Source organism: Melopsittacus undulatus, chromosome Z (genome assembly GCF_012275295.1).
Source record: "Melopsittacus undulatus isolate bMelUnd1 chromosome Z, bMelUnd1.mat.Z, whole genome shotgun sequence".
In the NCBI taxonomy this organism is placed as follows: Eukaryota; Metazoa; Chordata; class Aves; order Psittaciformes; family Psittaculidae; genus Melopsittacus; species Melopsittacus undulatus.
In genome coordinates, this window is record NC_047557.1 from 42,764,465 (window position 1) to 42,788,349 (window position 23,885).

Here is a 23,885-nt window from a genome sequence, read left to right on the forward strand (position 1 = left end):
AACCTGCTTCAGAAATATATCTCGATGCAGGAGTTTTAAATTTTAAGAAAGTAGGCAATTATGTAAGTGAAAATGCAGCCTAAGGAAAGGTAGTAATCCTGAGTTTAAATCTTTCCTGTATCTCCTTGTTCTTACAATAGGAAAAGAAAATACTAGTTTACAAGCTCAGGTATAAACCCTCTGTGGTCACAAGCTGCCAATTAATTCCATGCTCTGCTTTCTGCCAGCAGATTCTGAGAAGCCATGTAAGTGCTGAGCTGTACTTGAGTTTTGCATGGCATGCTAACTGGGTAATCAGGCTAAGAAGACTATAGATCAAAGCCTATTTGAACACATTTGATCGAAAAGCAGTGAGTGTTGTTTTCTTTGTTTCTTTGTATCTCAGATTCTGTGAATGACCTTTATCTAACCTCATCTATGACAAACCTCATTGTCTTTCACAAGAGTATATTTGGAATTAGCTTTTCGGTTGTTGCATTTAAGTAAACTAGTAAAATAGTGCAAGCTAATAATTTTTGCATCCTAATACAATTGAATTAGAGACTTTAAATAAAATCATACTTTTGAGCTGCTGGTACTCAGTCTGATCCACAGGAAGTGATGGCTTGATTCATAAGAGACTAAAGTTTCTTCTCACCTCCTCTTCAGCCCAGTGAAAGGTGGGCTTTCATCAGGGAAAGGTAGTGTAAAAGCTTATTAAATGCACACTGTACCCATGAACGCAAAAATGTGAAATATTTTAATATATTCAGTCTTTTAATCTGATACTCTCTTACAGCTAGATTATGGAACAAAGGAAATGTGGTGCAGCCCCTTTAACATTTTGCTTGGTACCTTTAACAGGCAGCTGCTCTATATGGTCAGAATTCACTGTATGTCCTCAGGTTTTGCTTCAAAGAATACCTACTGTGTTGCAAACATTGAGAATATAATTCATATCTCTAGGTGTTTAAACCAGTATGTTGCTAAGGATGACACTGGTCTACACATGACATCATAAATATAAAGTCTGGGGCACAATTCCTAATAGAATTCATTAGAAAGGGCAAAATTGAGCCAACATCACAGGGATGAAGAGGTAAATCATGCTCAGACAACAGGGAAACTGCAGGGGAAAATAAAAAAGCCTGCAACTTGCATGTATATAAGCAATACAAGCAATAGCCAGAGAGGGCTCCAGTAAGCAGTGGCACCCTGCAAGACAGTGATGTGTACAAATCTCCCTCTTCCAGACAAAGAGAAGGAAGAAGAGGGTGGGGGAGGAAGAAGGAAATAAAATATAAGAAAGATAAAAGAGTAGGCCTGTTGGTTATTGACTCCAATTAAGCCAGTATTTTGCACTGTTTGTACTGTTCCAAAGTTCAAGCAATTGAAGTTGCCACCTAGGTTTTGGCTTCCCTGATTTCAGGATTTGGTCTGGGGGACAAAAGGATGTGGGCAAACAGACTTTGATTTTGATACATTACCTGACCTGTTAAAAGCAGAAATGCTTGTTTAAGGATCTTTTTAATTGCATTTCACTAGGTTGATATGTTCATCGAGCTTTCCCTCCTTGCATTTCTTCTGGCAGCCAACTAGTTGAACATCTGGGTTGGGCTGGGAAGGGAATTTTATCCACACTCCTCTGGAGCCACAGTGAAAAGAACTGGAGGTTGGCATAGCAAGGCCTTGCATCTGCAGCTTTAACTGTTGATTTGGTTTTATAGCTTTTAAACTGCTGTCTATTGCTTCTCTAAATGTTCAGGAGGAAAGTCCTCTTGAATCCCTGATTTGTTATGGTCATAATTACAAAACGTCTTGGAACACTGGACAGTGTGAAAGGATCAATAGAGTACAAGCAGATGAAGAGCAAAAAGTTCTTCTGGATCACCATTTATTTCTGTACCCATCTGTGTTCCCCACCTCCAGACCTTGTCTGTTACTTGTGCTGCTGGAGACATTAGGAAAAAGTTTGTTAGGGTGCTGAGATAAGGGAAAGGTAACAGCAGCCCTTGTGATTATCAAAAGTACTGGATATTCAAGAGATATGATTTGCATTGGTTGCTGAAAAGCAGAGGAGCCATTACTCTGATTGTCTTTGTATTGAGAATATTAATGTAAGAGTACCAACCTTACTGAAGATGGTGTGGTACACCATAAACCAAATGCTAGGTTCTAGCACAAAAATACTGCTGTATGCGAAACTTCAGCTCTTCCAAAGGATTTGTGTATGACAAGTATTTTCAGTAGCACAGGAATTAAATTACAGAATCCTTCCCTAATGATTATAGTTTTACTCAGACTGGGAGAGATATTCTAAGTACTTACAGCATTCAGATCAGGATGTAACGTTTCTCAAAAATCAGTGGTATTCAAATCTTGGGTTTGGTTCAAACTTCTGTAACTTCATAAGACTTGCATACAACTTAGCTATGCTTGAAGATGAGTTTTAACTTCCATTCTCTGCATCCTTTTCATCTGCACATGATTTTTAATGGATAGGGTATCCAGTTCATCTGGTGATACCTTTGAAAAATGTGATTCCTCCACCATAATGCAAAGTGAGAGAGGAAGGTCTTAGTGCCTTTGTCACTATATACAACCTGAATAATTCAGCCTTTACTGAATTATTCCAACTTCAGTATAACTCCTCCCCCCTCCAGAATTTCAGGGTAATAGCTGAGATTTTAAATGCACAGAAGTAAAGCTATTAAAAAATAGAATTTTCCTCCCATGGGAAATTTCAGCATTTCAAAAATACTTTCTGCTTTGAAATCAGAATGGAAGGTAAGGTAGAGGGAAAGCACTTTAGTCAATTTTGTCTCAAGTTTTGAACTGAAATATCAAAATGGAAAAATAAACATTTTCAATAAAATTGAAATAATTTGGTATTTAAAAATGAAAACATATTTAGGCAAATATTTCAAAATTATGAGCAAGATTATTCGTTTTTGTGTTTTGGGATTTTTTTTGTGGAGGTGGGGTGGAAGAAGCTTTTCCACTTTGGAGTGTTGAATTTAATTCTTTGTCCCAGAAAACAAAAAAAAAGTAACAGAAAATCAACATTTTCCTGCTGCCAAATCTTTGAAACTTTATTTTACACTATTAAATTTTTCAGTCAGGTTTTCAGATGTCTTTATGCTGAAACCAGTGCTGTGGGAATCAAAATTTTCAATGTCCTGCCTTGTGTTCAATTAATATTTGGCACATTTTCTGGCATTCCTACACCTGTTATCATTAATTTTCTTGTTGGACTATCTGGGAAGGGGAGGGACTCTAAAAGACAAAAGTGGTTGTAAGTAACTGCAAATGATACCCAACAAAGTCCAAACATTCTTGGATTAAAGGGTGAAACTCCACTGAAGTCAATGGGGCTTTAAATATTGGCACCAATAAAAAGTCTGTCCCATGGAGTGCAACTGCATTGTCATTTCTTGAATGCTTTCATTCTCATGATAGACATTACTAAAGCAGTCACTTTTCAAGCACTTACACACTTATTATTTTCAAAAGCCATTTCCACAGAGAGGTCAAAAGCTCTTCTCATCAACATAGGGTGCCCATGGGAATTTCAGTATTTTGAAGTACAGCAGGTATCCAACTGCATTAAAATGTTAATGCACTCCTTCCTTTCTTCGTCCATCACTCTCTCCCATCCATCCATCCATCCATCCATCCACCCATCAATCCATTCATCCGCCCCTCCCTCTATCCTTTTCTCCTTTCTTCCCTTCTTTCCTCCCTCCCTTCCTCACATGCTCCCTACCTCCCTTCCACCTTCCCTTCCTCCCTTCCTCCCTTCCTTCCTTCCTCCCCTCCCCCATCCCTCCCTCCCTTCCTTCCTTCTTTCTCTCTTCTCTTTCTCTTTTTTCCTTCTCTCTTTCTTTCTCTTTTTGTTTCTTTCTGTCTCACCCTCTTTCTTTCACTTTTTCTCTCTCTTTCTCTCTTTTTTTTGTCCATTTTTTCAGTCTCTCTCCTCTTTCTCTCTCCCTTTGTATCTCTCTTTTTCTCTCCTCTTACTATCTCCCTTTGTATCTCTCTTTTTCTCTCCTCTTTCTCTCTCTCTCCTTTCTTTCTTTCTTTCTTTCTTTCTTTCTTTCTTTCTTTCTTTCTTTCTTTCTTTCTTTCTTTCTTTCTTTCTTTCTTTCTTTCTTTCTTTCTTTCTTTCTTTCTTTCTTTCTTTCTTTCTTTCTTTCTTTCTTTCTTTCTCTCTCTCTCTCTCTCTCACCTCTCTGTACCTCTCTGTACCTCTCTGTACCTCTCTTTCTCTTTTTTTCTTTTCTCCTTTTCTTTCTCTATTTTTCTCTCTTTCTGTCTTCTGTCTCTCTCTCTTCTTTCTCTTCTTTATTTTTCTAACCATGTTTTCTTTTTGTCATGAATCTAAAGTGGTGTAATCTATTATCTTTTGATTGGAAGGGAAAACATTCCAGCAGGAAAAATGTCATGTTGAAATCAGATTGCTTTGAACTAACCCATAAAAAGAATTCCCCTAGTTAGAAGGCCCTGTTCCTGATTGCTTTGTATCACTATTGTGATGCCATAATACTCTTTCTATACCATGTTGCTGGCATATTTTTTTATTATTATTTATGCAGAAAATATATTGCAGATATCCTCTAAAAGCAAATGCTTTTTCCTGCTTGGCTGTACAGTAAAGCTGGCTTTTCCCCTCCTTGGTTATGTTGATATTTTTCCTCAAAAGTGGAGAACAGTGCAATTATGAATATTTGTGAAAGTTAATCTACAGCCCCAAGGTCCAAACGAGACCTCAAAGTGCAAAGCATTGTGGGATTTCTGCTGCAAATAACCTCTGCCTGAAGAGCCATTGGGGTATGGCCCCACTCCTGTAACCTGGAGCTGGTTGGTTTGTCTATGGGTAGGTTACAGACCTGGGGCTTCATGCACAGGGTGAAGAAGGGGGGGAAGGGTGTTTTGTTGTCCTGCCTGTACGAGAAGGGAATCCCAAGGATTAAATTCCTTGCCCCAGCTCATGCAGGAAATCTGTGGCAGACCCTGAAGTCAAGCCAGATCTCCTGTGTGGCTCTTTCAGCCCCCTGACCCATCCATTCTTCCTCCATGGTGTCATGTTGGCCTCCAGCGCAGAAACTTCTACCAGAGGAATTTTCCATTGAGTTCTGCTGCTGATGAGTTTCTTTCTCACCAATAGGTGGAAACTGACAGCCCGGTTTCTCAGGTGACACAAGGAACGGTTCTGCCATCCCAAATGAGGCAGGAAAAACATCACACAGAACAAGGAATTTTCCATAAGAAACTGTACCATAGCAACTGAAAAAGACGTTGAAGCATATTACACTTTCTCAGCTTGTTGCAACCTGTGCTTTGATGCAACAGGACATCAGAAAAGTGAAGACTTGGGTTTTCTGGTTTTCTTTTCCTCACTTATTTCTTTGGCCAGGAAAGTGATTGCTTTAACTGGTGCTGCTTGACATAATGAATTTATTGCAAAATTGTGTAACCATTTCACATCCGTCTCCAAAGTCCGTGCCAGAGCCTGTGTTCTGGCATGCGTTGTCATGCTATAGCTGGGGAGGGTGAGGGAACTCCATCCGCAAACGTCCATAAGAGATCACATGCTCTTGAAATTGTAGGGCAACTAACCTAATGGGATGCAGAAATACTTCCAAGAGGCTGGCAGCTGTGCAATGTGTGGCATCAAAATAAAGTTGAGTTACTAAGAAGTAGTGATAAATAAGCTAGGAAGAGTTTCTGTCTTTCTTTCAAGAACACCTCAAATATAGTTGTCTAGTGCAACAGAAAAAAAACCCAAAACATCACCATGCAGAAACAAGTGGCTGTGATGCTGGTTTGGATATGGGCAAATTCTTGCTGTACTAGGAATAATATTCAATTAAAATGTTGCAAAAACCCTTTAAGGGAAGTCTTTGCAGATTCCTAGCAGATTCCTAGCTAGGCAGATTCCTAGCTTGTGCCTGAGCAATGTTTAGCTTGTACCTGAGCAGCTGTAACAGGCTGTTCAGGAAGAAGAACTCTAAATTAATAGGACCTAAAATGCCTAAATAAGGAAAAGGGAGAAAATCTGATACCCACTACTAATCAGCTGAGGTCTGGAGATTAGTTTTCTTTTGAACTTGTGCAGGTCATCTTTCTTTTATCCTTTTTTTTAGGGTTCATACTGCACCCTGCCCGTATTTAATCTCTCCCTTATGTCCAAGCCCGTCAGCAGTTCAGTCTTTCACTTCTCACTGGAGATGATAAACTCTATGGGGTGGATCATCCTTCTCTCCTATATATCTGCAGATATGAATTTCTGGGTGGAAAGCTGCAGCGCATAGCACATTTGCTCTGTATGTACTGTCTTTTAATTTCAAACTCACAACCTGTCCAATTTCTGAGGTATTTCTGAGGCAAGATGTAACTCTTTTCTGCAAAACTGCATGTTTTAGGTTTCCCTTGATGTAAGTGGCAAGCCTGTCAGTGATTCGGGGAAGTTGTACCAGATTCCTACAATGCTGAGCTTGAACAAAAAACACTGTAGTGGAGCAGGAGTCATGATGGCTGTCCTTACCTGGGGGTTTCAGCAAGGTCTGTATGTTAAAGCACAGTACTTCTTGAGCAGTAACAGGGATAATGAAAATTCTCTATGACTTTCTCCTAGCTATTATAGCCAGCTTTCAACTTGGCTAATTATAAGCAAAAATGCCTTTTAAAATAGTCTTGAGAAGAGATTTTTCCCAATGATGTTGTTTGGCTACTTAGCTGGAATAGACCTCATTAGGATGCTGTTTACCATTTCCCCCATTTCCACAACAACTGGCATTTCTAATGCCTGCTTGGCAAAATATGAAGGAAAATTATTCCAGTGGCTCCTGTTCAGAAATCTGTATTTGTTTACATTCATGAAGGTGCGGAAAGGGAGCTACAGTAAGTAGTTTTGAAGGGCTGGTTGTGGTATATAAATCCCTGGGGGCCCGTTTATTTTTATGCAGGATGGTACATAAAAGATTGTAAACTAACAACATACAGACTGGAGTAAGAAAAGAATTAGGACACTTAGCTAAGCAATAGACCTCACATTTTCTTTTGTTCATGGCAAGTCTTTTTTTCTCTATTTTTTTCCCTTAAATTAGAGGATGCTGTGGGTTTCTTAATTGCTTTCTTCAGCAACTTCTCTTTGTGAATGTTAATCTAGGACTCCACTGATTTTCCCAGTTTACATTTTGTGAGTGAGAGCAGGACTAGTCTCATGGCATATAACACTGAAGGAAATGCAAAAGAAGCAGTAGTGTTGTAAAATCGTTTTTCAAAATGTTTTTTTTTTCTTCCTGGTTGCATTAATTTTTGACTGTATTGTAATGCACTTAAACTTTAAGGAGTCCAGAATCCATAAAAATAAAAGAAAGTATTAATTGCAGCCAAATCCGTATCAAAGATCTCATTTGAGATTTTGAAACTAAAGAAGTGATGGCAGCAAGGAGCTTGGGATTTTGTTTTCAAGATATCGCAATTAAGAACTTTGATGGATATAAAACTTAACACTTTACAGCTTTGTGACAGTGTCCAATTAGGAAACAATGAGAATTTTTAAAACCCCAACCATTATGAAACAGCTAGATAAGCATTTCTGGTCCTATTTTCTAGGTGAGGGAAAGAATGATAAAGTCATCAACGCAGCAGAAGCCTTGTGAGTGTTGTTTGCCAAAGTGCTGATGAAATATACCTTTTCACCTCTATGTGTGTGTCTAGGTTTCAGAAGCAAGCAATATTGCCTCCTTACCTGTAAGGAAAAATGCAAATCAGTAACGGTTATTTTTTGCAGTTAGAGCTTGTTATATTATTGGAATTGGCTAAATTACCATTCTCCTATCAAAGAAAATGTTACAACAAGGGAAGAATAAATGTGACAGAAGCAATTGTGAAAGTAACTCACTAGCCTGTAAGTTAGTTGGGAGTTGTACATGGAAAACCACAGGGAAAACTACCCAATAAATCTTGAAATTGGTTTATAAATAATTATGTTAGCTTCTGACCCTTTCTCTTCTTAAACTTGTGACCAGAAGGACAAGCTAGAAACACAGAGTGGAAATTGCTTGAGAACTATTCTGTGGATGTTGGACTACCAAAAGGTAAATTAGACCTCCAGCTCTGTAGCAGGCTTTGGACTAGTTCTTCCTAAAAGCAGGTCTGCACTTGCCCTTGTACTTGCTGATGGTGGTCTTGCAGGAGGCAGCAGTTAATCAGCACTGCGTGTAAAGTGGTGTGTTAATGTAGTGTGGTGACATCTTGTCTGTAGGGCTAACAATAATGCTTAGTAATAATGCAACAAAACCTTGGTGTTTTATTCAAGCGCAGACAGTGTGTGTATCTACAGACAACACCCATTTCCTTAGCTGCAAGTACCAGTTCCGAGCAACTTGAGTGAAAGATCCAGCTGCTTCACTGGTAAAAATAAAAATTATGGTAATTTTTAGTATTTCCTTTACTGTTAAGCATGTGGGGCATTGCAGTTCAACAAATGTAGCAGCCCTTTGTGTTGGTTAATGCTGCTCAAAATGTTTTCTGAGTACGTGAGTATACGGGCAGCTGGTATTTATTGCTCTGGGAGAGAGCTTGAACTGAAGATGGAAGGGGAGAACAAGCCTACATTTTGCCTGGTTTTGTGCAGACTGCAGTTGCTGTAAATATCATGGTGTACAGTAGTTGGAACAAATTAGTTATGTTTTTTAAAAGCAACAGTCATACAGACACTAGGTGGGAAGTGAACTTCTCTGGTCCATGCATTTTTGGTTTCTTGTAGAGACTGCCAGAATTACATTTGCATTCATTTCAGTCTACAACAAGTATTACAGAAGATTCAGCTGTAAGTACTTTCCAAATATAAAAAGTGCAGGGGAGAAAGGTGACATCTATTAAGCTTTTACAGAATATCACATGTGTGTAGTAGCTATCACCATTAAATTAACTGATAATAATTGGTCAGAGCTGCCACCTCAGTCTGCCTACAAGTGTAACACTCTTCTTTAGGTCATGTTCACTATACTGACATCATATGCCAGATCCTGAATAAAGTTCATTCAGCCATTTCTGCCGTTATTCTTCTTGTTTGCCCTGCTATGTGTGTGTACTGCCATCACTCAAAGTTCACATCTTGCCAAAGACTGGCTCTGTATGCTTTGGGAAATATGTGTCTCAGGTATCTGCCCAGTGCCCAATTCTCCAGCAACAGCGGGGCTGTGGGAGCACATCCTTTGATTGAATCACAGCTGGCATTTTCCTCTTTCTTGGAAGCTGACTGGAACAAAATGTTTAAACCTCTTTCTTCCTCCCTTTCCTCTTTTTTTCCCGTTCTTCTTTCTGTCTTTCACTTCCATGCCTCAAAAGGCTGTAACTGGGTTCACTATTGTGTGATAAGCCAGCAGTAAACTTCAATGTATTTTGCTTCATTTGGGAATCTCCTGTTCCTACTTGACAGCTGCTTGGCTCAGCACACTGTAATTATCAACTCAAAACCAAGATGCTCTTAGGTGCTGAAAGCATATTGGCAGAGACTGAATGTGTCCTCAGCCTTGTCATGGCCACAGCTTTAAAAGATCCTGTTTAGTGGTTGGTTGGTTGCATTATCACATTTGGTACTGGGGCTCTGACAGTTCATTATTACAGTGGGTGCTGTGAGAAGCTGTTGTTACCTTAAAGGAGTACAGGTCTTTGGTTTCTATTAGCTGCTGACATATTATATAATTAACTTGATTAATGTACCTGTCCATTCTTCTTCTGTAAAATAAAGTTTTATTGATATGTGGGAGGGGATTTATACATGCTAGTGAATATTTATGAAACCATTCTTTAAACAGATGTCTGAGGGGAACATTGCTGAGAAACCGACCTGTTGGTTTGTCTGGAGTGGAACCTAGGCACCCTCTGCTCATACTTTAAGCCTAACTCCATTTGGCTTGCTGTCTGGACAGAGGGACTACACACTGACTGAGCGACTGGTTCTTAGCTGGTCTATAGCCACAGGGGCACACAAATCATGGAATTGTCTCTTATCCACTAAAGGGCAAGTGGGCCTGGGCTGTATGTTGTGCAGACTGATTGCAAGGGGCTATATGTAGCTGAGACTTTTGCTCCCTCACCAATCTTCTTTCGGCAAAGAAGGATGTCTCCTCCTTATTTATATTAAAAATAGAGAAACATTAATTTCAACAGACAGAAGCACAGCCCAGAGTAAGTAAGAAGAGATTTCTCATATTCCCTGCTAGATCTTTTAGCTGGATGTGATAGTTTTCATGATACATGAAAATAACATGTAGATCCAAGAGGGGAGAAAAGAAAATACCTTTAGTTTTCCCCAGGAGAAATTACTTGGAAAAGCCCTGCTGTTCCCATTGTCAAGCCATAGATTTGCTTTTCTCACTGTATCCGTAGGCCAGGTTGTGTTTTCTGTCATGACAGTTAGAATAGGTACTTATCCTGCTGCTATTAAAGAAGGTTTGAAGTGTTCTCAAATCCTGCTGAGCTATAGTTTAGTGGAATTTACAGAGCAGTTCCAAGTTGGAGCATCACTGTTTGCTTAAGTAAAGCTCAATGCAGGGTGAATGTCAGTCTTATGGCTCTGTAGAATTCAGGGACGTTGTCAGACCCTTGAGAATGATGAGAGCCCAAGCTGTAGAAACCTCATGACCTTCACACATGGAATAATTTGTGTTGTATAAGCAAATACTTTATGGTCTTAGTCCTTTTGAGGGTGCAGGATAGAAGAGCCAGGTCAGCAGAGATGATAATATGTGGTCTATGATAAGCAGATCTTTTAAAGCCTGAAAAATGAGGCATGTGCAATGTTCATATGGAAGCAGGAAGAATTTTCTCCAATGCACATGCAACAAGACATCAGAAAAGTCACCATTTCTTTGCAGTTATGGAGGACCTGGTCCTGAAAAACCCATAGCACATTCAGTCTTGCAAAATCCTTTGTGAACAATCACTTGGATGACCTGTAAGTGAGAACTTGTAGGGCTCTTGTTTGAAGCTATTACAATGTAATAATCTTTTGACTGCATTTTGGCCCCATTAGGAGTGTCTGACATGGCTCATCAGTAACAAGGAGTTTTCTGGGTGTACCTTGCATGCATATGTTGCCAGTTAAAACAGCACTGGGATTCTGAAACTGTAACAGGGGCCAAGGGGGAAATGACTTATGGGAACATAAGCCTCTGTAGATGGCATGCCACAGCAAAGAGGTATGCCAGCCTGTCACTGAAACAAAAGCAGAGCAACAAATGCCTCACCATGGAAGAATGCAGCAATGCTGAAGGACAACATGTCTGTGAAAGTGAAGAGCCTCTTTTCCAGGTCTGTTTACCTTTTATGATGGTTTTGCTCATCTCTCCTGTTGTATGGGGCTTTGGGGCAGTATATGGTTAGTGCTCACCCCTTATATGTGCCCAGAGGACAGAGGGCAAACTAAGGTTCTTCCCTTTTCACTGCATAGGAAGACTCAAGACTTGTTTTCTTTCCTTCCTGCTGATTTTGTTTCTCAGTGAAAAAGGGATTTGATCAAAGAGTGATTAAGGTTTCTTCTTTTCTTTGTTTGCAATGCCCCATATCTTCATGTGTCTTTTGTGGGTCCTCCTCAGAGATAACCAAACCTGTAACTTTTCTCTGTGTTTAAAGGACACTTATGGCCAAAACCAGGAAAGAGGGAGGTACACACAGAATCATAAGGCCAACTAACCACATAGCATCAAAGCCTTAACTGGGCAGTCAAGGAAGCAGGCAGAGATTGAACCTTCCTCGGGGGGAGGGGGGGGCAGGGGGGGCGGAGTTCACCTCAGTTGTCCCTAACAAAGTAAAATATGGGCATGCGTAAGATTCAGCTTTTTCTCATGGAAAGCCACACAGTGTACTGAAGCCTGATAGAACTGTAAAAGTTGCTCTGAAACACAACAAAAATCATTAGGAAAAGTGTAAATAATATTCTTAAAAGTGATGTATAAAAGACTGGGTTCTGTCATATTCCTATGATGTTTCCTCTATTGTTCCCTTTTCCTTCCATGCACAATTATCTGCAACAGAACAGATCTACCCATCTAGCTATAACAGATCTGATGCTATGCCATCTTTTAGTAAAATATTTCAGCAAAAGGTAAAGATTAAGTATGTGCTTAACTTTTATATAAGGAAATAGAATTTGGGGCTGTGATCTAAGCATGTGGTTTACTCCTTCACTTGCTTGAAAGCTCCATTTACTTTTCATAATTCCTTTTGAAAGGCCACCAGCAAAACCCTTCTGTCCTCCCTGATACAGAGGTACAAAATTATTTCCTTTATTTTTTTTTAAATAAGAAGATAAAAAAGCAAAGCAGAGAAGCCTACATCAAAAATAGGGCAACCTCCTTTGAATTTCACCTTCATACCCACTTAGGCCAAGCTCGGTTTTTGAATATAAGGTGTTTCTTTCAGATCTTGCTTCTCAGACTGGCATGCTGCGATGCATTTCAGATTATGCCTGTATCTCTGAAAATAGAGATAGAAAAGTGTTAACACTTTGAAGACAATATGTTTATTAGTCCTCCTCTCCTTCAAGAGTCTATTATATGAGATATGCTTCATGGTACTTCCCCATAGTTTGTCAAACACTTCTCTCTCTTCAGCACAGAAGATCCCTGAAGCTTAGTATCATGCCCAGGGAAAGGGTTTCCTGGCCTGAGTCAAGAAAAGGGGGGTCGTGGTGAGATCATTGTCTCCACTTAACTTAAACATGGAAGCTGGACCAGATTTGCCACAATAAAGTAATACTAGCAGGGGTTTTATACAGTAACTCATGCACAATACCCTTTAAGTTTCACAATCATTAATCTTTTGGAAGAAATGCATTGAGATTGACATTTAAAAATTAATTGTATACACATCTGCAAAGATAATCTTTGGTCAAAATTCCAGCAGTTTTTTGCTTAAAAAGATATTAGCAGGCTGAAGTCAGCATAGAAAGAGAAATGCAGAGCAATTAATATGTGATATTTATTCTGAACATTGAGCACCAAATTTAGCTTTCATTCTGACGTATCCCAATTGTTTTAGCACATAACATATCAAATCCATATTTAATACATATTTATAAATTAAATAAAAAACAGTTTCAGGTTGCTAAGGCTTGAAGGGCTTGTGTACCTCAGTTTTTGTATGCAAGGGCAAATTAATGCCTGAAAAAACTGTCAACTTCATTATTCTTGTTTTCCTGAAGGGGGAATTTAGCTCATAAGGCTCATGCATTTAAAACAATGATAGCATTATTATTGTAATTCATTATTAAGTAGTTCTTATTTGACTATAAGTATCTAATCAAGTATGCCAATATGCCTATCTGTAGACAAACTAATAGGATCTTGGCTAAGTAAAACAAATTAATTACTGGAACAAAATAGTAAGATAAAATGCCTCACCAGAAATCAAGTATCAACCCCAAAAGACAGCAAACACTTGAATCTGAGCCAGAGAAGAGCCATGTCAGCTACAGCAAAAAGAGTTTATAGTAGTCAAGAACTGTTGTGCACCTTTCGGTGCAGGCAAATGAGGGGGACTGTCACCCCACCAGGACCTGCAGCCCTGTGTCAAAAAGGGAAGTCTCATTCTCAGCCAAGACAACAGAAACTCTGGGGTTTAGAGTATAGAACCTGTGAAGATTTAAGTTGTAAATGAACCAACTGAAATGTTAAGCTGCAGCAATCAGATTTATTTGATTTATCATCAGATGTAGCTCTTGACAGCTGGGAAATGCCTGAGAATTATGCCATTCCTGTGAGTGTTCAAACGTTTGCCTTTCATACATGTCTCCAGCTCTTCCAGGAAGACCACTGGTTGTTCAGCTTACCCTGTAAATGTCTCCCCAAGGTTCACCTGGCGTCTGATGCATGTGAAAAATCCGGCAATTCACTGATGGCCACACAGGGATAACTTTTTTACAACTGTTGAATTAAACTGTTCTTTTTCAAAGAAACAAAACAAAATTTAAAGTGATTCAGAAGCCATATTTGTACAGGTAATGTGACAAGACCCAAGTGTCTTTCTGACCTACTTCTTCTGTGTAGGTCTTTCTGACCTAGTTCTTCTGTGGGTCCTCCAGTTTTCTATAGCCTGTATCAGCACCTTTCATTTAGAGAACAGTATCTGAGGACTAGGTTTTCTGTCAGCCTATTTTCCTTCTGTTAAACAGGTGTGATTTGAATATCTACTGTGGACTGTATGTATGAGAACATGCTGCTTGTTTGTGCTTACAACACCTGGGCACTAGTCTTGTGTGAGAATTTGTTGCTGCTGTGTGGTAAAAATTAAACAACAGCACTACACAAAAATGCATAGAATATAATAAGCAATTAATTTTGTATGGGATAAGTACATCAAATAATCAGAAATATACTCTCAGAACTCAGCTGGCCTATTTCTGCATCCAGGCAATGTTGACAGGTTAAAAGTAAAAAAAACAAAGGTAATCATTCTGCCTTTTGTTGCCTTGTTAGAGAGTAGATATTTCAATGTGCCAAAATTTCTACTCCGGCAATAGAATGCAGAAATGTAGAGATACTGCTACTGCAGAATCTGATGGCCATCACAGCTGTCTGCTGTTAGTAGTGATTTTGTATCCTTCTATGGGATTCTCTCTGAAATTTCACCCCCCTTTTTCTGTGAATGACCAGTGTTATTCACATTTGCTATTCTACCTGATCAATCACTCAGCCATTTACACCTGTTTTTTTTTTCTAGCAAGACCTTAGAATAGTCAACAATTGCAAGAGAAATTGAGGGAGAAGAAATGAGAAAACTTGCAATATATATTTCTGTGGCACCTCATGTCACATCACATGTGTTTTCTGCAGCTGCTTTTTCCTTATGCAACTGCAGCTCTGTCTGTAATACTACTTTGCCTGGTTACCTGCCATCGTGAAGATCCTCATTTTCTTCTCAGGGTCATGGCACAACACATTTCACCAGGACTGTTCCAAATGTGTACTGCTAGCAAAATTTTTAACAGTATCCTAGAAAGCAGCCCCAGCAGATGATTTAATAAGATGTGCTGTGGGTATGCAGCACAACAGGATCTTCTAGTGTTAGTAGTTCAGTGAGCAGTGATTATGGAGCCTGTCTGCTGCTCATCAGGCAGTGAGCCCATGTTGCAGCCCCTACGTAAGGACAGATCTCTCATCTGCTTTCCTGTTCTCACAAGGCACATGGGAACACATCTGAAACTTAAATGGCACTTGTCATATTGCAATTAGGTGAGTTGTTCAAGATGAGACAAACACATGCGTACCACATAACGGTGTAATTTTTGTGCTCTTTAAGAAACCCAGCCTCAAAAGGACCAGTGCAATCTTTGGATGTGCAGAGGTAGAGAGCTGATTAAATGTTTTTGTCACAACCTTTTGGAGTGTGATACAAGAATGTGGCTTCCAGCTGGGAAAAACAACTGGAAACCACTTCTTTTAAAAGGTTGTTGAAAATTTTTCTAGAGAAAAGCTGTGAAAATTGGTGAACTGAAGAAAATGTTTTTCCTGGGAGGATCTTCCATCTGTTTGCCTTTTCAAGAAGAGCAAGAAGCTTGCTGATATGTATATTTAATTCTAGACCTTAAATGGCCACTCAAGGCATTAGCGAAAGTCTCCTAAAACCAAGGGAGGGAAATGCAAGACAGACAAGCTAAAAATGAAGAGACAATAAGGCATGCATTTTTATTAGCAATGAAAGTGATTACACATTAGGACAAGTGAATGGTTCAGACTTTCAAATCAAGACTGGCACAGCCACTTTCAGGAAGCAGTCTCCTGCCAAGCACAAGTCTATGATTTAACTCAATAATATGCTCAAGTCTATGATTTAACTCAGTAATATACACAGAAGGCCAGTTTAGGTGGTGTCATGGTCACACGTGGTGGTAAATTGTTCAGACCTATTGTTTGTGACAAAGAGGAAAACACTTTCACTCTATCAGAGCATTTTACTTTTTATTTATGTACAGAAACATTTTAATAATCTGTACTGAGTGTCCTGCTGTCAGTGGCTTGAATCAATCACATCCACTTCAGTTAATGCAATGTGGTGAGGTGATCCTGTGTTGCCTGTTTTGCTGGGACCCATTCCAAAATGTGGTGTGACCCTCTCTTTTCAGCCTCACCGTCAAATGTAGGTTACCTGTGGAGTGAAATCCCATGCCTCCAGATAGTGTTTGCAGAATGAGGCTTTGATGTATCATGTCCAGTAAGATGTGCTGTTGTCAGTAAGTGACTAACCCACAAGTCCAGCTCTATTGGTGGGATGTCTCTGAGACCTTGAGATGAGAGCCCCCTTCTGCAGCTGTGCTCCTTGCTGCCAGCCAATTTTCTGCAGTCATCTGTGGGAGCCCTGTCTTTTATGAGCACAGCTGTGTGGTTATTATTTAACACCACAGCCTCTTTTCAGCATTTACCCTTGTTTAATTTGCTCAGTCTCACTTCGTATTTTATGTTTCATTTTTCTAAGTGTTTGAACTGGATTTAGCTTTTATCTTATTATAATGTATTTTTTACAGTAATCAGAGAAGATCTTTTAAACTAGGGAATATATGCTCTTAAAAGTACAAATGGCAGCTCAAAGTCAATCCCAGTTTGAGTGAAAAGGAGGAAAATACATAGCTGCCCTTAGAATGCTTGTGTATCTTTGCCTGTGAGGCAACATTATGAGAACACTTCTTTAGTGCTTCACTTATGCCACCTCTCTGGCCAAATTCTATTTTGCTTCTTCAATGTAAATCCAGGATATTCTCCTGGATATCATCAGAGATAATTTGCTCTATCTTAATCTCCTTTCACTGAAGATTATATCATTACAGCTGGGTCCCTGAATGTGCTGAACAGATTTTTTACCTCAGCTTATATTTCCATCACAAAGTATGTATTTGATTTACTTACATTGTTCTTGTATTTAATCTCTCTGCCCATTTAGTCACATTTACTGTCATTTTTTATTTGTTTAGCAACTCAGTGCAGCTCAGAAAGGTAACAGGGATAGACAGAACGTGACAAGTTGCAAATATATTCTGCACAGATCTCTTCTGTAGCTTTCTGTGTTTTGGTTTTGACAGTTTGGTTTATCAGATGGGTTGTTTATTCAAATGCTTGTTTTATATAAGAGCATTTAGCAGCAACTGTAAGTGTACTACAGAGAAGTATTTGATATGTTTCTTATTTTTTTACCATATTGTTTATGAAATCCTCCAAAAACTTCACAAAAAACCTTCATACTGTAAGGCCAACACCAGGGTTCAAAATGGAGAGGGCCCCTACAAAATTCACACAAAATTCGACTGTGTTCATCACCAGGTCTTTGCAGTTGTGGAGAGGACCAAGCAAACAGCTGCCTCTGCTGTAGTTTTGCTGCTGACGCCGGTAGGACAGGATCTCAGCCCTAGTCCCTGTCTATGGGTTTCATGGGCATTTTTAAAGATAGTGGCAATGGCAATGTTGAGCTTAACTTCCCTCTCTAGGAAATGAAGAGAAGAATCTTCCTGGTGATGCTGGTCAAGCAGAGAGAAAGAGAAGAGTTCCCCAAGAGGCAGGGTTGAATGGCAAGTTTGGCAGGGGATAGGGGTTGTACTAATTTCTTAGTAAGCATTTTTAAAGCACAGGTCATGAGCTGTGACACGATTGTGCTTAAGCGGCATGCCAGGGCAGCAGTCCTCCTCACATGTCTGTCTTGTGACCAGTATTAGCAGAAGCAAGGGATGTGAGTTAACTTGCATCCATAAGGAAAATGTGTGTTTTGATTCAGGCTTGTCTTGTGCTGACTGGATTTTGTGCTTTACTTGAAAAGTCAGTGCTGAGGAGGAGATGAAAATACTGACTGCAGGGGAGCTTCTTGGGTAGCTGGCCAAACAAAGCATGTCCATATAAATGTGTCATCATGAAAAAACTTAATCTTATGCTAGACCAGACTTTGACAAGAGTAAAAATTGTTGGTAACTTGCAGTCTCATTTCATGAATACTTGACATGTGGTAGTGCCTCCCTGTCCGCAGCCACCAGCTGCAAGAACAGGAGCAGACCCTGGAGGGTCTGGTATGGCATGGGGAAAAGTCAGCTTTCCTTACTCTTCTCCCAGAGTGTGGTGAGCCTGCTTTCATTTCTGGATTGGGTGGGCTTGGGTTTCTGGCAGGTGCCAGCTGCATCTGAAGGAGGTCTGCTCCTCAGGTGCACTGGAAGCCAGGGAGACTCATGATGGACATGCCTGAGGATGTCTCTCACTCTCCTGGCTTGCTCCAGCACTGGGCTGTTCTCACATGCACGCATACTTATGCGAAGAGCATTTATACATAGTGCTCTTGGGTTATGTTGCCATAAACTCAGGGTGTGGGACATGCCTATTTTTCTCTCATAGACCGTGGGCCCTTTCTCCAAATGCTGGTGACAACAATGGGGACAGGCTGTGCCATTCGTTCCCACTGCTGTTACCAGCAGTAGTCTGTTTTCCATCTTTTAGTAATACAGGCAAGGTGGTTTCTATGTAAGTGATCAGTCAGTCAGGAACAGGCATGTGGCCAGTCGTGAAGGCAGGACATAGTCTGCATCTGAATATATCCTGAATTATGGCAGGGCTCAGCCCTGATCCCTGTAGTTAAGCAACCAAGGTGAGATTAATGCCTCTGCAGAAGTCAGCTTGATGCCTGTGCACCACTATTTGCTTCATTGTGTTCAATATTTAAGTTGCAAATAGAATTTGCCCAGGCAGGGTTAACTTTCAGTGTTTATAAAAGCAGCTAAATGCACTGAGGTTAAATTCATCAGGAGATGTTGTCTGGTTTGTACAATTTCAGTAACACAAGCTGTCAACCCTCTTGAGCTGACCAGTTAAACTGCCCTTGAAGATGCTTTATTTAACTTGGATGTTGTAAATTGATAATGTATTCTAAAAAAAAATTGGTACAGTCTCTTAAATATTAAATATTTTAATGGAAGCTTGTGCTGAAAGGAAAATGTAAAATCAGTTGAACAAAAATGCTCAAGGACTTTAATGTCTGAATCGATTCTGGGCAGCAACTCAACTAAAGCTCTGTCCACTATGCTGACTAAAGCATTTGTTCATCTTTTATTTCTTTTACTTCAAAGCAATACTGTAAATTACGTCTGTGAGAACAAAATTTTACCTTACTGTAACCGACTGTAGTAAAAGAGAGGGAAAGCAGTTGAACAAGTGGTAAGAGTACCAGAGAGTAAGATGGATTTAGTTGAAGGAGGGCACATTTTTTTCATCTTGGATTAGGTTAATTTTAAAAAATTTTGGCTTTGGAAAAGAGAGTTCAGCTGTTATTGGAGGTACAAAAATAGAAGTAGTGTAAAAAAGGTTTGGTTTGCTTTATGATTCTTCACCTTGATGTTTTAAAAAAACAGCAGTGGCTGTTACATGTGTTCTGTAGTGGCCATCCTAACACAATGATAAATAGCCTTTTCCCAGGTGATTCTTAATTCCATGTCTTCTTTTGCAGCAAATACTTCTGTAACAAATTCTTTTGCAGCTCTACTTTCCAAATATAAATATCTTAACTCGGTCTTTTTGGACAAGGCACTAACAAATGACACATGATTCCTTCCATGACACGTGCAACACTCTTCATGTGGCTGTAAGCACGGACCCTGTCCCACCCTGAGCTTGCAGCTCACTTACGACCTCTGTTTTGTCTTCTCTTCACAGTTGTGCAACACATCAAACGCCATAATATTGTTCTCAAAAGAGAACTGGGAGAAGGAGCCTTTGGGAAAGTATTTCTGGCGGAATGCTATAACCTCAGTCCAGAGCAGGACAAGATCTTGGTGGCAGTGAAGGTAAAAGAATCTAGGGTTTCCATCATTAATTCATGGTTGCAACTAAATCTATTTTATTTGTAAATAATAGTGTTTGCCTGTTCCGTAGCCCAATGTAACTGCTCTGATATATGTAGAAAGACTCACAAGGCTAATGGAGCATTAAGAGAATGCAATATTTAATCTTTCAGTGGATTATAAAATGAGAGCTAGATTTCAAAAGGGAAACAGGGGAAGCAGATGTGTCACAGAGGGGCAAAATCTTTGATGCATTACCTAAAATATAATTAGTGAAAAATAATGTATAGGTCATTAAAAATACTTGTGACATATGCGTGTCTAGAAAAAGAATCAATTACTGGCTAAGGGAATAGGTTATGTCTATGACTGCTATTCAAAGAAGGTCTTTCTTTTTCAAGCTTGTGCCATTATTTTAGTCAGCCACTGAAAGTATCTGGAAGTAATTGTCATTAATATATCTGCCAGGAATGTTATAACAAACTTGTGGATAACATTGTCATCTGTTGTTAAACACTGGCTGTACGGAAATCAAGAAATCACAGTATGTCAGACCTGAAGAAGTAGGTTTTGATTATACAGCTCCAGTCAATTCTCTTTAAATATAGCCCAGAGGAGGAAGAAACTACATGAAAATAGCTGTAACCTTGAAGTTTCAAGTATACAGAATCATTTTCACGTTTCTGGGGGGGAAGAGGGAGGAAAAAACCCAACCAACCAAACCCCCCAAAAAACCCAGGATTTGATTGTTTTTCTAAAAGAGTACAAATACATGGTGTGCTAGGAATCTAGCAAGGAGTAAGATTTCCAGGTTGGTCTCAGAGCTTGGATGCCAAGCCTGCTTCAGCATACCAAACCTCTTTGTCCCTCAAAATGGGAGGGCTGAGGTTGGGTGCTGTCCTCAGCCATGGATGTATGCTAGAAAACAGTATCAGTGAAACTGCGCTCTTAAAAGTCTCCCTGGCAACAATTTCATCTCCATCTGTAGAGTTCTGCCAAAAGCTGAACAAGGTGTCTAGTGTTTGAAATAACTTATTAAATGCAGGGAAATACAAATTTAGAGTTTGGGCTGTGCCTAGAGATTGGAAAATAATTTTATCTGACCAGTCAGAATTAAGCAACCGTGCATACATTTTTAATCAAACCATACAGTAAGAGAAATCTAGTAGATCATCTTTCTGAGTTTCGAAACGAGAAATAGAGTTTTGGATTTGGCAATGAAAGAACATGAAAGGAGGATGGACTTGTAGACTGTTTTCCTACTCCATCAAAAATAACAGGTTCTGAGGTTTTGCAGCTTTTGATACTTGGGAGTTGTTTGCTCAAGTTGACTGGTAAGAAAAAAAATAGGTCATGAAGAGTTATATCATAGACTACAGAAAGCAAAAGGTAGGAGATGGCAAAACTATATCTGAATGAAGTTTCAGCTGTATTTTGGTGAAGCTAGACTGAAAATTGCTTTTCCTCTGTCACTTCAGAGAACTGCTTGAAAGCAGGATAAAAGTCTTCCCATTCACTTGCTCCCTCTGAAAATCCTGACCAAATGGAGCCTAGCACTTCTGCTGTTAAATGCTGTGCCATGCTTACTCTCTGCTGCTCTTTCACAGCATAATTCACAAGGAACAGCATTCAGCCTTTAAAGGGAGACATGTCTCCATGGATTTGTATGACAAATTTATTGGTTTTCTGGACCAGCTGTCATACTATTTTTTTTTTACCCAAATCCACTCTTTGTAGTGTCTTTAATAAGGATCTTGCAGGCAGCTGTGGGAAGAATGACCTCTGGGGACAGATAATACCCATTTAACATTTCTCACATTAGCTCTTGAATCATAGAATCATAGAATAGTTAGGGTTGGAAAGGACCTTAAGATCATCTAGTTCCAAACCCCCTGCCATGGGCAGGGACAAGATGTGACTCTGGCTGCCTTCAAAGAGTGAATCTTTTGATGAACTGTACCATTGGATTGACCCTCATATAACCAAGGAGTTATTTGCCTGGCACTTCTCGTTTTCACTATGGTACTAACAGTCGCTCCTAAGTATCTTCCAGTCACAGTGTAGGTCAAAGGGTGCTACCTCACCAGTGCCTAGCCAGAGAACTGTGTCCAGACCTCAATGTTGAGCACAGGGTTTGGCAGTGAAAATATGTGATTTGTTTTTTTTCCATCTTAGAGGAGCAGATCTGGATACCAACAGCAGAGGGTAGCTCCTCCTGGCACACAGCAAGGGCTTTAGAGAGCTTCACCCTTATGAGAAAAGCCACAGCACACCTGTCTCTGTGAAACAGATTTGGTGAGCTTAGTAGGAATATGTACTTTGTGAGGAATATGTCAGTGCCAGAGGGATTTCGGCACAAGGAGATATGGTCTCACCTGTATGGGGTAGATCAGGGTGGCTGGTGGTCCCCAATGGCTGCCTGTGCCTGCTGGTTACTGGGCTGCTACACAGTTCATGCCTGGCCCTGGGCATCACATCGTTTGACTCAACATGCATCCTTCTTTTTGACCAGCTTGTATCCAAAATGCTGATTATTTAGGAGCTAAGAAGCCAAGAAAAATCTGTGAAAAATATAAAATCAGACTTGGCATAAGCAACCCAAAGTGCTTGAGCTTTTGCTCTTTAGAAAAGGAGAAGGAAAATCTGCTTCAATTTGTTTCAATCATGAGGCTTTTTGGGGGAAGCACTGGGTGGAAATGCTTTCTGTGAGTCAAACCCTGTGAGCAGAGCCTAACCACAGGTTAATCTGGTTGCATGGGCACTGTACTAACCTTCCCCCTGTGTGAGTTAGCACATATCAGAACACCATTTGCTGCAGGAAGTTTCAGAGAACAGAAGGTGGAAGAAGGGAAAGTTACAATTTCTTTCCAAGCCATTTTGCCATGCCGCAGTGGCTCTTCAGGCCTGAATCGGTAGTCTTCTCATAGAATGGATCCCCAGGCATAGTCTTGCACTAGTTTAACCTGTCCAGAGCAGGAGGTGAGGATGACTGTCAGGACACAGTTTAGCAGCTGCCTCTGGCTGCCCTGGCAGGTTGGAGTGGGATTCACCCTGTGCTGTTCTAGGAATGTGCTTTGCTTGTAGGGTGCCATATGCATTAGGTGAAAAACATTTCCACAGTACCTGCAGAGTAAAAACAATGGTTTCCAAATCTTTGGGTCTTCAGTTCAGAGAAGGTTCAAAACCACATCTTTATTTCTTGAAGAAATATATCACTTATCTCTTATATAGTGATGGGGAGCAGTAGTAAGGATTTCCTGCTGGGCTGAAACAGCATAAAGGACAGCTGTAGTGAGAGTTTCATTACCAAGTCATACTGATATTGGTGAGAGCCATATACCCCTGCTATTCCTCTGCCTTGCCCGTGTGGTGTCAGGGTGGACTAAGGAGCTGGGGGTTTGCACTCGATTCAGAACATACGTCTGCAGACACCAGATGATACACTGATGTGGGCAAGGAGTCTGAAGGAGAAACAAGCAAGGAATGGTGGTTTGACTGTTACAAGGATAAACTCAGTAGATGTGGAGCTCCTGTAGCAGCCAGGGTGTCCCTCTGTTGCCCAGGGGAGCTTGTCTCTTCTCCTTAGCTTTTGGGCTGACTGGTTGGAAAGTACATGTGGTTGTATCTTTCGGGAAAAACTCCTTTTGACTGGTGAGAGTGCTTTGTATGCAGAGCACGGGTGTACTTGTCAGTAATGATAAGAATAATGAATTGTCTTTTTCTCTCTTTGTGCTCTTACGTGTTTATTTTTGTTTTATTTTTTTCTCTTGCACTGAGAACAAGCTAGATGCATTAATCAATGTCATTTCTGTGTAAATTGTATGTACTATTTTTTTTTTCACTTTCCAGTCCCCTCTTTGCCTGTGTCAGATATCTCTCATGCATTGTGAATATTCTGTGCACTGCATGAAATAATGAAAAAGGGGTTCTGCAATGGTGGGTGACAGAAATTCAAGTCACCCCTTTATAGTAGAAACCATGCCCAAGATTTACCTGGGTTTTAGACCCTTCTGCATTTTGGTGTTTGACAGAAAATGTGTAATTGCCATGGCAACTGCTCTGTCATATTATAATTTTGCTGTTTCTG

General features: G+C 40.0%; 1 protein-coding gene across 1 annotated transcript in view; it reads left to right on the forward strand.

Annotated features, from left to right (window-relative positions):
• NTRK2 (neurotrophic receptor tyrosine kinase 2) overlaps positions 1-23,885 on the forward strand; it is a 203,130-nt gene that overhangs the window by 129,131 nt on the left and 50,114 nt on the right. The window contains exon 14 of the mRNA XM_034072840.1: positions 19,671-19,801. Within this exon, the coding sequence (XP_033928731.1) occupies positions 19,671-19,801 (131 nt within the window). The remainder of the gene's footprint in view (positions 1-19,670; positions 19,802-23,885) is intronic.